This window comes from Barbus barbus, assembly GCF_936440315.1.
Source record: "Barbus barbus genome assembly, chromosome: 43".
In the NCBI taxonomy this organism is placed as follows: domain Eukaryota; kingdom Metazoa; phylum Chordata; class Actinopteri; order Cypriniformes; family Cyprinidae; genus Barbus; species Barbus barbus.
In genome coordinates this window covers 20,951,955-20,964,790 of record NC_136721.1, presented here as the reverse complement: position 1 = coordinate 20,964,790, position 12,836 = coordinate 20,951,955, and the positions used below count along the sequence as shown (strand labels likewise).

The 12,836-nt window shown below is 35.0% G+C and overlaps 1 protein-coding gene across 6 annotated transcripts in view; it reads left to right on the top strand.

Annotated features, from left to right (window-relative positions):
• LOC306862232 (mitogen-activated protein kinase 10) overlaps positions 1-12,836 on the top strand; it is a 65,748-nt gene that overhangs the window by 35,547 nt on the left and 17,365 nt on the right. For 5 of the 6 annotated variants that reach the window (XM_079404978.1, XM_079404976.1, XM_079404977.1 and 2 more), the window contains 5 exons: positions 2,017-2,146; positions 3,100-3,158; positions 5,357-5,495; positions 5,636-5,801; positions 10,091-10,162. In XM_079404978.1, the coding sequence (XP_079261104.1) occupies positions 2,017-2,146; positions 3,100-3,158; positions 5,357-5,495; positions 5,636-5,801; positions 10,091-10,162 (566 nt within the window). Of the gene's footprint in view, positions 1-2,016; positions 2,147-3,099; positions 3,159-5,356; positions 5,496-5,635; positions 5,802-10,090; positions 10,163-11,738; positions 11,811-12,836 lie in introns of all 6 variants that reach the window. The other variant, XM_079404975.1, reaches the window with a different exon arrangement.

Here is a 12,836-nt window from a genome sequence, read left to right as displayed (position 1 = left end):
GCTCTGGCAGCGCGGATTCTAAGGGGCGCTCTTGTAGCGCGGACATTAGCATTAGAGGGCGCTCTTGCAGCGCGGACATTAGAGGGCGCACGGGATGCGCGGGGCTGGACGGGACCAGCGGGAACTCAGGTGGGCACTTGCGAGGTGCCGGAATTGGTTTGCTCAGACGAGGAGCAGGCACAGGAAGGCACTGGCGAGGAGCTGGCACTGGAGGGCGCTTGCGAGGAGCAGGTACTGGATGGCACTGGCGAGGAGCAGGCACTGGATGGCGCTGGTGAGGAGCAGGCACTGGATGGTACTGACGAGGAGCAGGCACTGGAGGGAATGACATGCCCTCAAACTCAATTAAAATCCCCACCGGCACCTGTTTTTCCCCCCTCGGTGGTTCGGGGGAACCGTTATTGGCGGCGGAATCCCTTTTCTCCGCGGACGGCGCAACGTTCATCGCCCCTCGTGGCGGAATCCTCCTCGCCGTGGGCGGAACATTCATCGCCGTGTACGGCGGGATCCTCTTCGCTGCCGACGGCGCAACGTTCATCGCCCCTTGCGGCGGAATCCTCCTCGCCGCGGGCGGAACATTCCTCGCCGTCTCAGGCGGAGCGAATTTCATTGGGGCGGTGGGTAAGGGTGTGCGGCGAATGGCGACCCGTTTTCCCCAAAACGGGTGGCCAGGGTAAGCCGCTACAGGCAGCCCGACATCCCACGCAGCACGGGCAGGGGCGAGCCGCGAACGGCGGCGTGAACCCCCGCAAACAACGGGCACAAGCTCCAGCTTCCTGAGCAGATCTCGTCTTCGGTAAGCGGTCTGATCTTCTGTTATGCGTCGGTGGTTGTAGCAATAGAGGCGCAATACGAAGGAGTAAACAAAAAGGAATATTCTTTAATCAATGGCATCAACACACATAAGACATTAGTTAACTTAAGATCAGACAAACACAAAGGCAAAACTGAGGACTTATAAAGGGGCTGGAACAAACGAGGAAACAAGGTAATTGAATCAAACACAGGTGATGAATATAACTAATTAACAAAACTAGGTCAGAAACTAAAACAGGAAGAACCAAATAAGGACAAAAAGGAAACTAAACAAACAGTTCTGTTACATATACTTCACACAAAAAAAATATTTTGACACATTCCTGTCATGCTACTACACAAAACCCAGGTGGCCGGAACTTTATGCCTGTCTGGTTTTAATTTCCCATAATCCTCAAAGTAAAAGACAGGAAACAACTGAGACAGGCACCACCCACTGTGATTCATTAATGCTTTGATGTGGTTAATTTAATATGAAAAATTCATTTATTGCCTCCTTTTGGCCTCCAGGTATACTTGTTGATTGAAGAAACAATTTTATTTGTGAAATTGAATTGAATATTTTTCTGGGCTTAACTCTTTAAATACAATTTATATGAGCCTTCACTTATTAGAGAACACTAATGTGTTATATCACAATGAGCCATTGGCTGCCTTATTTTCTGCAGTGCTTTGGGATTGAAGACACACACACACACAGTGCCTTGGCCTCTCTAATCCTGTATTTTTCCGTGGAGAGCTGCGGCTCTTGCATAGTTAATGAGCACGGTTTTCCTGGGTGGTGAGGGAAAGCAGAGTGAAAGAGAAGGAGACTCCATGTTTAACCCTTTATTCATATTACTATTACAGAGTCATGCTCTGCTTCTTTCCACCAATTGATCAGCGATTGTTTTCTTGAAGTCAACGACATTACTCGATTTCTCTCTATCCCTGTTGTGACTGACACACATTTGTCTTTTTTACAGTACATGCAAGAAAGCACAAGTACATGCATTTATTTGCATACTGAAGCAGGATTTACTTTTTCAATGGCTTTCATAATTTTTGATAATAAAAATTGTAATGAGCTACAAATGGGGGGAAAAAACAGTTTGTGTCCCTAAAATTGCGTTTTGGCCAATGGTGAATGATTTTCATTTTCCTCATTATCTCATTGTTTCCCCACAAATTTATATTTCTTTCTTTATTTCTCTCTGGCAGTGCTGGATATGACGCCGTCCTGGACAGAAATGTGGCCATTAAGAAACTCAGCAGACCTTTTCAGAACCAGACTCACGCCAAGAGAGCATACAGGGAGCTGGTGCTTATGAAATGTGTCAATCACAAAAACGTGAGTGTCATATCTCAGTATCTCTCCCCCGTGGTCCCACTGGATGGCAAGAGATCGGTAGCATTAGATGATGAATGACAAAGTAAGAGTAATATTGTTAAGTGAGAGAGAGGAAACACTTTTTTGGCAACTGAAGATTTCACTTTGCTGCTGCCAGACTTCCTGTCCTCCTCCTCCTCTCTCTCTCTCTCTCTCTCTCTCTCTCTCTCTCTCTCTCTCTCTCTCTCTGAGACTGGGGTTATAAAGGACAGTTGGGACGTGACAGAAATACAAATGGGGTTTTTCTATCATCCTCACCTCTTATCGACTGTTGACAGTCATTTTATGGATGTTCCAGCCTCTTTTCGAGGAAAATAAAATGAGCAAAGTTTACCCACACATTCTAAATAGGAATAGTTTATGAGTAAATAATGGTTCGGTCATTATTTAGTCGTCTTGGTGTCATTCGATACCTGTGTGCTGTGTCACTGATTTCCTTTTCTAGTTTTTGTTAATATTTCAAATTAGATTTTATTTTTATATTTTCTGTTTTTACTTTAATTTTAGTGAAAGTTTTAGTTTTGTTGTCTGTTTTTGTCCTTTTTCTTAGTTTTTCATGTCTAGTATTTTTAAAATTAGTTTTAGCTTATTTCATTTTAGTTATTGTAGAACTCCAAAAAAAGTAAATAGCTGAAATATGTTTTTAATGTTTTTTTATTTATATCAGTTAACGTTCGTTTTATTCCAAGTAACAAATGTTTATGATTGAAGTTTAGTTAACTAATAATACTGAAATAAAAATAAGTACTCGTTTATATATTTTACATATGTATTCATATACCTTTTAAGTTAAAAAATGTTATACAACAACTTTTATTTTTTTTGCTGAAATATTCCTTTAAAAATGAATCCAACAGAGCATTATAGTGTAACTTCATAACTTGCTAAAGTTCTTCTCTTCATTTTTCCTCCAGATCATCAGCTTATTAAATGTCTTCACACCACAGAAGTCTTTAGAGGAATTTCAAGACGTGTAAGTAACGTTTGGAGATTTTTCAGACATGAAGTCATCTGATTATATCATGTAAAACATCTGAATATAAACTTATTGCAGCTAATGTTAAAACAACAATCATAGGTCTGGCTCTGAAATCTGATTGGATAAGCCCCTTTGAATCCAAATGTATGCTTGAAGGACACCTCTCACTGTATATATGTATATATTAAACTAACCTAAGGAAAGAAATGTATTATCAGAAAGAGAAGGGGACGTTTATTGCTGAAAGTGCTTGCATATAAACATGATTAAAAATGTAAATATTGTTGATGTATTAAATGCAATACCTGTATAAACATTTGCTGGAAAACAGTGATTTATGATAGTTTGGGTTAATTACAGCATGCCCCGTGATGTTTGCGCTTATGCAGGGTCCCGATACGAGCGCTGTGATGTTGCAGTCGTTTATGCTCTCGCTCTCTGCTTGGTCCCTGACACTTGAATCTTGTGCCACCCATGCCTTAATTTATTCTGCACGCTGTGTGGACTTAATCTAGAGCAGGATCAATATGTTGAGTATGAATGTCTGCTCGGTCACAGCAAGATCATTTGAGTGTTAAGATGGATGGGATGTGAGTTTATGTAGACTAAATGATTAGAAATCAGTAAACTAGCTTCAGAATTGTGGTCAGCCAAAATCTAAAACAAACAGTTAGTTTGTCATGTTAAAATTTTGGACCTTTGACAAATTTTGATCTTTAAATATATATATATATATATATATATATATATATATATATTGCTTATAAATAAATGTACCACACAGAAATAGGTATTTTATACATTATAATAAAGTATTTTTGTTGTTGTTGCATTTTAATAGTATAGAGCACAATAATAATAATAATAATAGTATAATAACTATATAATAAATAATTATATAAATAAACAATAAATAATTATATTATCTCAATTATTTTATATATTATTATATTATATAAGTATCTCTTTGATTTTCATAAAACAAAATAAATGGCAATTTTTGCTTAGAATATAAATATGAAACAGTTAATATTATAATAAATGATAACAGTAATAAGCATCTATAAACAAATCTGTCTGTGTGTGTGTGTGTGTGTGTGTATGTGTGTGTGTGTGTGTGTGTGTGTGTGTGTGTGTGTGTGTATATATAAAGTATTGTCAAACGATTAATCGTGATTAATCGCATTCAAAATAAAAGTTTTTGTTTACATAATATATGTGTGTACTGTGTATATTTATTATGTATATATAAACACACACATGCATGTATATATTTAAGAAAAATGTTATATTTGTATTTTAAATATATTTATATATAATATAAATTATATAAATATAAGTATATACAGTACATGTAAATACTTGTAAATATTTTCAAAACATATATTGTATGTGTGTGTATTTATATATATATATATATATATATATATAATAAATATGCAGAAGACACACACATATATTACATAAACAAAAACTTTTATTTTGGATGTGATTAATTGTTTGACAGCACTAATCTATATATATATATATATATATATATATATATATATATGCACATACAGATGTTTACAGATACTTATAACTGCTATTATTTATTATAAATATGATTTAATATAATATAATATTTTATATATCTCTGTTTTGCATTTTCGTAAAGCAAAATAAAAAATGTTGCTTAATATAAAACACTTAATATTATAAAAAGTAATAACAATTATAAATATAAAAAATAAGTAAAAAAAAATCTGTTAGTATTTTAGTAAATCTTTTTTTATTCTATAGTATTTTTTACAGTTATTTCTAACCAGTTTTAATATACATTTTGCTATATATAGTGTACTTTCATTGATCGAGTGTTAACTCAAGTGTGTTTTGGATTTTCATGAAACAAAATAAATTTCAAATATGATGTTTAATCCATAAATCTGCAGCTATGGTTTTTGAGCACTCAGCAGAATGCAATTGACTGTTAGTATTCCATTCACAGACTTGCTGACTGTTATCAACTGACAAGTATTTTCTCTGTATAAGAGGTTGTAAAGATCCGTATCGATCCACAGCGGTCTCTTTTGTGCAATAAGGAAGAATGAAGGAAGCCATGCCAATGTAATATGACAGAACCACAGGGACAGTCACTGTTGTCCGGTCTGTGAAATTCATTTTTTCTTCCTTCCTTTTTCTCTCTTCTCAAGTTACCTGGTCATGGAGCTGATGGACGCAAACCTTTGCCAGGTGATTCAGATGGAACTGGACCATGAGAGGATGTCCTACCTGCTGTACCAGATGTTATGTGGAATCAAACACCTGCACTCAGCCGGCATCATCCACAGGGTGAGAAACATCAATACACACAGCAGGATCAAATTAAGATCAATTTAAGGTCTATTTCATTCATTGAAATAATCAATAAAATCTGAACTCCTACCAAAACTCTTATCATCATCTCACCATGACCCATATTTTCCTTTAAGGATCTGAAACCTAGCAATATTGTGGTGAAATCCGACTGTACGCTGAAGATCTTGGACTTTGGGTTGGCGAGAACCGCTGGCACTAGCTTTATGATGACGCCCTACGTGGTGACGCGGTACTACCGGGCCCCGGAGGTCATCCTGGGCATGGGCTACAAGGAGAACGGTAAACCAATCACAGGGCTGTATGCAGATTGACCAACACTTTTAAATAACTCTATAATCTTGGTGTTTATAGACCCTTTGAAAGCAAAACTGGAGTTGAAGTGGAGTTTCGAGTCCAAATATTTTAGTATTTAGAATGTAAAGCAGTATGATTTATGCAACTGGTAGTATGCTATTGGTGGGTTCAAGTCCTCCTGGGAAGTTTTTATTTACAATTAGGGAAGTCATAATTACAGTGTGCTGCGTTCAGGTCACTTTGGTCAGATTAAGATGGCAATGTACTGTACCATTTCTACAAAAAATTCAGCAAGATTTCTTAACTCTACTTCTACAGTGCAATATTTGTACAATATTTAAAAAATATAAAATATATGTGAGTGTACTGTATATATTCATTATGTATATCTAAAGACACACACATACAGTATATATTTTTGAAAATATTTACATGTATTTATATTCATAGAATTTATATTATATATAAATATATTTAATATGTAAACATATTTTTCTTAAATATATACATAAAAAAAAGTGGTGGCATTTATGTGCATTCAACTCCTACATATGATCTTTATGGGTCTTGAATGCATTATTTATTGTGGTCACGTGACCTTACTACATTGTATATTTAATTCAATGAATTTTAATTTTGCAAGTAAAAATGGTTATTTTGCATTTTAATTAAATTCTGGGGAAAAATATCTTTTTTGACAGAATTATTCAAAGAAGTCAAGAAAGAGTAAAATATCGGCACCCTTAAATTAATCTGCATTGTTAATACTTTTGATCTTTTATTTTAATAATTCACAAAAATCTAACCTTTCATTGTATAATAATAATTTAAAATGGGGGGAAATAGCATTATGAAATAAATGTTTTTCTCTAATACACATTGGCCACAATTAACGGCACCCTTTTATTCAATACTTTTTGAATTCATTTGCCTGGTAATACATCCATTTCTTTTTGGATGAGCTAGGAGATTTTTTCTTGAAACCCTCCCAAACAACATGTGGTGATGTAGGTGCTGTTTGACCATTTTTTTTGTTTAGGTTTTCTGACCCCGAGACTCAACTATTTTCTGCAATTCTCCAGCTGTGGTCCTTGGAGAGTCTTTAGCCACTCAAACTCTCCTTCTCACCGTGCATTAGGACGATATAGACACATGTCCTCTTCCAGTCAGTTTCGTAACATTTTATGTTGATTGGAAATTCTTAATTATTGCCCTGATGGTGGAAATGGGCTATTCTTAAAGCCACTTCACTAATTTGTGAAGCTCAATTATCTTTTGCTGCACATCAGAAATATATTCTTTGGTTTTTCTCATTGGGATGGATGATTAAGGGAATTTGGGCTTTGTTTTCCCTCCTATTGATATTTCTGTGAAACAGGAAGCTATGGCTGGATAATTTCATGTTCATAATCACCCTGGAGTGCTCGAAATTGTGAATATGAATGGGAATATACTTCAGAGATATTTTACTCATAAGAATTTCTAGGGGTGCCAATAATGGTGTCCAACGTGTACGAGAAAAACACATTTATTTCATAATGATATTTCCCCCCATTTTAAATTCTGATTATCCAATGAAAGGTTGGATTTTTGTGATTTTTTAAAATAAAAGATCAAAAGGATTAACAATGCAAATTAATTTTCACAGCCTTCTTTGATCATATTTACCAAGGGTGCCGAAATGTTTGGCCATGACTGTAGTTGATGTAGCCAATTACTATCATAGTACACATGCTATATACTTCAGAAATTACCAAATTTCTTATTGAACTATATTCTAATAACTGTATAAGCCTATATTTGAAATTTTGGGTTTGACATCAAAAATGGGAGTTCTGTGGCTTGTAGTCTATGTCTACAAACTATTTTAGTAGGTATGTGCCACAGTATGTTTTATGCAACAATTAAGATTTCAACTGGTAGCATGTTATATTGTAGTCACATGACCTTACTACATTGCATAGTTAATTCAGTACTTTTTTTGTAATTAAATATGGTTATTTTGCATTTTTAATCCGATTTTTGGATAAAATTATTCAAATGAGTCAAGAAAGAGATGTAGTTTTTTAATATCTGCATACTAGTATATAGTATGCATACTATATACACATGCTAAATTACCAAAACTTTAGTTAACTATATTGTATACTATATAAGACTATATTCAAAATTTGGGGTTTTATAGACCCAGTAACATCAAAATTTGAGTTCTGTGGCTTTTAGTCTATGTCTACAAACTATTTTAGTATTTTAGTTGGTATGTGCAGCAGTGATAAGATTTCAACCGGTAGCATGTTATATTGTGGTCACATGACCTCACTACATTGCATAGTTAACCCATTTAATCCCACCGGTCACAATAGTGACCGTAAAAAGGTTTTTCATTTATAAAGCTCTACAAACCATACCGACTGATGTTTTAGCGCACTTCCTGCAAATATGGCACAAATAAAGGGTCTCAATTAAATATGTGCAGTTTCACATGATTAGTGCAAATTGTCACATGACCAGAGCAGTTTATTTACTGTTTGCACCTTGAGCAGATGATGGATGCATCAAAGCTCCAAAACAAAAGGCTATTAAAGTATGTTAACATACAGATATGACAAAGATTTTTGGTACACATCATCTTTGTCAGGATCATGGACCTGTTTTTGTTGTGTTTTGCTCCCCATGTGTTCTGTGTCCCAGTTTTTCCCTCATGTTAATTGTTAATTTGATCCCAGGTGTCTCCTTAGTTCCCTCGTTATCCTGTCTTTAAAAGCCCCAGTCCTTTCAGTTAGTGTTTGTCGGTCCTTGAATTGTCTTCCCTGCCTGTGATCTTCTGGATATTAAAGACTCTCGCTTAGTGAATTCCTCGTCTCCTGGTTTACGTGTTCCGTACTCCCCGAGAGTTGTGACAATCTTTAGGGTGTCTAGTATTAATATACATTTGCATATATTCAGTTTTGTTGAGTGTGGTCATAGAATGAGTAAAAGTGTTGACGGTCACAATAGTGATCGGTGGGATAATGGTGAACTTTATTTTACAATGTAATCCAATGGCAGTTGCTAGTGAAAATGACAATAAAATGTTGCAATGACAAAATATTGCACTAAATTAAATTCAAATGTTAGAATTTTTACAATAATGTTGTAATACTCATAGCATTGAAAAATTTTTTGGTTATATTTTAGAAAAAGTAACAATTTTTTGAAATGCGGTGATGGTTGAATTTTTTTGTTTGTTATCTCAATGTTCCTATCAATGTTGCATAAGGTTTTTTTATGCATAATAGTAACCCTAGAATGTGATCAAACAGTTTAAAATAGCTGAGCTAAGATGTATAACAATTTTTATGACTACAGAAATATGTGATTTCAGTACTCTCCAAATCCCACCGTCACTATTGTGACCGAACATAAAACACAATTTTTCACACACTTTTCCAAAAAAAAAAAATTATTTTAAAGGGTTACTAATGACACATCATTTGGATATTTTCATGTCTGGGAAAAATTTGGGATTAAATGGGTTAATTCAGCGAGTTTTCGTTTTAATATTAAATTTGGTTATTTTCTGTAAAAATGTTTTACATTTTGACAGAACAGTATAATAAGTCTAGAACTATATAGTTGGTCAATATTTAAATACTACTCATAGTACACATGTAAAAATGTGTAAGAGTATGCTATTCTGAAGATCGTTTGGCTGTGGTTTTTTCAGCTGTAACATATATTTTTTCTTTTTTGCTATTTAAAAACAGAAGTTGTGTCAGTGTCCTGTTTTATTATATACAGAAACTTGTGTTAAATGACAACATTTATGTATAGTTGATGCTGCAAATGTGTTAAAATAAGTGGACTATTTGGATACAAGTTAATGTTGTTTTTAGATTTGAGGTTGGGAAAATTAGTTCAGTACTTAGAGTTCTTGCTAACCTACTGTTAATTTTCTGAAACACTAACAGTTTTCACTGCTTGAAAACACAAATAACACATTAATACCCTAAGGACCAAAATATTAGTGTGTATATTTAGAGTATGGGGGAAGCAGAGAGAGGTCAGGCTATGGATTTCCTGCCACAAATGGTCCTACCTGAGGTCTGTCCTCAGCTCTAACTTTGATCTGAGCAGTTGTGGAATAATCGTTCAGATACGGTAGATATGATTAGCCATAGCCAGATTGATACAGCTCACGCAGTTCTTTCTCTCTCCATCACTCATGACAGTTTGTGTTAACACTAACCTCTCTTTTTTCCTTTGCTCTCTTTTTCTCACTTCTGCGCCTGCAGTGGATATTTGGTCAGTTGGTTGCATCATGGGAGAAATGGTGCGCCACAAAATCCTATTCCCCGGAAGGGATTGTATCCTTCATGAATGGGTCTACAGATTTATCAAGCAGAATAAATCTGTATAATTCTTAATAATACATAAACTGCATAGTGTTATATATTTAATTGTAACTTTTTCTTTTTAGTGTTGCACAATCAATATATAATAATATTATTTATCATATAAATATATATATATAGTCATTTTATGAGTAATATTTTATGGGGGGGGGGGGTCCATATCCACCTGACTGGACCAGTGTTCATCTGTGCAGGCATAACTAATCGACTAAGTCTGTAGTTCTCCTAACCTGCAGCTTTTCGTATTGTAGGTGTATAGCTTCAAGATCCATATGCTGTTTCATTCTCTTTTTCTCACTTTATAACACTCGCTCTCTCCCTCATTCCCTTCAGTCCTCTGTGAATATTGAAGATTTTGTTCATTAGGATGCTGTGGGATTACTGTCTGATGTGTTTTTGAGTCGGATATTGCGGCCTTGCACCTCTCCTCAGCACACTGTAGTCATTCGTCTCTTAATGGGAAGCAGTTCTTTCTTAATTGGCATTTAGAGACAGTGGAAATAGTGAAATAATAATACAGTCTCCCTCTCTAGTCACTCATTAGGTTGAACCTTATTCATTTATTTAGCGATTTTGCTTCCGGTTGCTGTTTTCAGCTGAATCCTAGAGAGTTCAATTGTAGTTATAGTTAAGTTAGTAGAAGAGCAGTGCTTGTTTTCAGCTCTCCAAACTGCAATTAAGGTATCGATCCTGTAGTGTTGACCAAGCTTAGCTTATTTGGGTCTTTTTAAAAACTCATCAACAGATGCCTGAGTGAACTTCTTTGCTGTGCTGTTTCATCGATTCCTCTTAGATAGTCAGAATCTACAGGGTGTACTTTACCAAAGCCTGACACACTATATTTTAATACAAGTATTTAACACATTCACTTTGGTTTCATTTAACTTTGCACCTAATATGCACATACGTTTTTGGCTTTGGCATAAATTTGCCCTTGATTTTTTTTCTCTACAACATTCTGCTAACCTTTTAGATTGTTAACACAGACGTCTTTAATCTCCTCGTTTCATAATAAATTAGAATACTTAATACTTAGATGCATTATCTCTCTCTGCCAGAATGAGTTCATAAGTGAGATTTTGAAAGAAATTGAGTCATTGATGGATAGTCTTTTAAATATGTCACTTTGACTATTCAGTATCCAGTCAGTACTCTTTATAAATCTGTTCAGCTGCCTGCCTAGATAGCATTTTAAAGCATCGTATGTGAAAGCTTGTTCTGAAATGTAGACATCAAAACATCTTTCTTATAAAAAACTTTCTTTTTGCACATTTCAGTGGAAGGTTTGTATGTATGCAAAGGATATTCTAGACTGTGCTGCTGCCAGCTTTGTGAAAACATGAATCCAAGCAGTTACTTTAGCAACATGCTAATGACAAACTCCATTGGAATTAACGGAATCAAGCATCTGAGTTGCTTATAGTGTTCTAAATCAGGTTATTATATTGAAATATACAGTGCATGTATGGTTTTATGTGGTATATTGAGTGTCTGATTGTATGTTGCATGCATGTTTTGTGTGCTGTAGTGGACATGTGGTCTGTAGGCTGTATCTTTGGGGAAGTTATAAGAGGAACAGTGCTGTTTCCAGGGACAGATCGTATCCTTCCCGTCTGTCTGTTCTCCAATCCTCACTGCTGTCTCCATTAATATTTTACTTGCCAAATATGACCTAATATTTTATATTTATATACACGATTGTTCAAACGTTTGGGTCCGGTAAGATTTTTTGTATGTGTATGTATCTTATGTAGACCTATATTGTATCTTATACTGAATTATATGACACAAAATACAGTTATAACTAATTAAATATATATTTTGTATTATTTATATATATTTTATATTAAAATATAAGTACAAATATAATTGTTTTATATTTTAATATATTGTAAAATGTAATTTATTCCTGTGATAGCAAAGGTGAATTTTGGAAACCGTAATAATTATTTTAGGTTTCTTTGATGGATTGAAAGGTCAGAAGAACAGTATTATTTTGAAAAAAAAAATCTTATTTTGCTTGTTAAATATGACATAAAAAATGTTATATATGTATATGCATTTGTTTAAAATAGACTTTTTAACATTATAAATTCCACAGCTGTCATTTTTGATCAGTTTAATTCATCCTTAATGAATAATAATAATTACTGAATAAAATAATAAAATAATTACTACACACACACATATATCCAATAGCAAATATGTTAAAATTCTTGAAAACTCCTCGAACACAGGAATCTGATAGAAGCGAATCTGTTATTACACTCACCATTTAACCTGATTTTGGAAGGTATTTGTAGAATGAAAGCTGCCGGGCAGCTGTTAGTGTTTCTTTAGTGTAGCTTCCTCAGACGTGTGATGAGATAAGAGGGAGAGAGATATGGACCAGGCTTTGTGTTTTGGGTGGGAGGCAGTGGGCCGTTCCTGCAGGATGATGTAATGTGGTCCTGGCTGCCCCGGCCCTTTGAACCAGAACCCCCCTTTGTGGGAATCATGGGAAGCCTGGGGAGCCAAAGCAGTCATGTGACTTCCCAGGGCCAACTGGGCTACCATGACAACATCCATTTCCCCCTCTGTTGCTAGGCACCCATAGAGAATTCTTCAGGATCCATTCACTCAGACC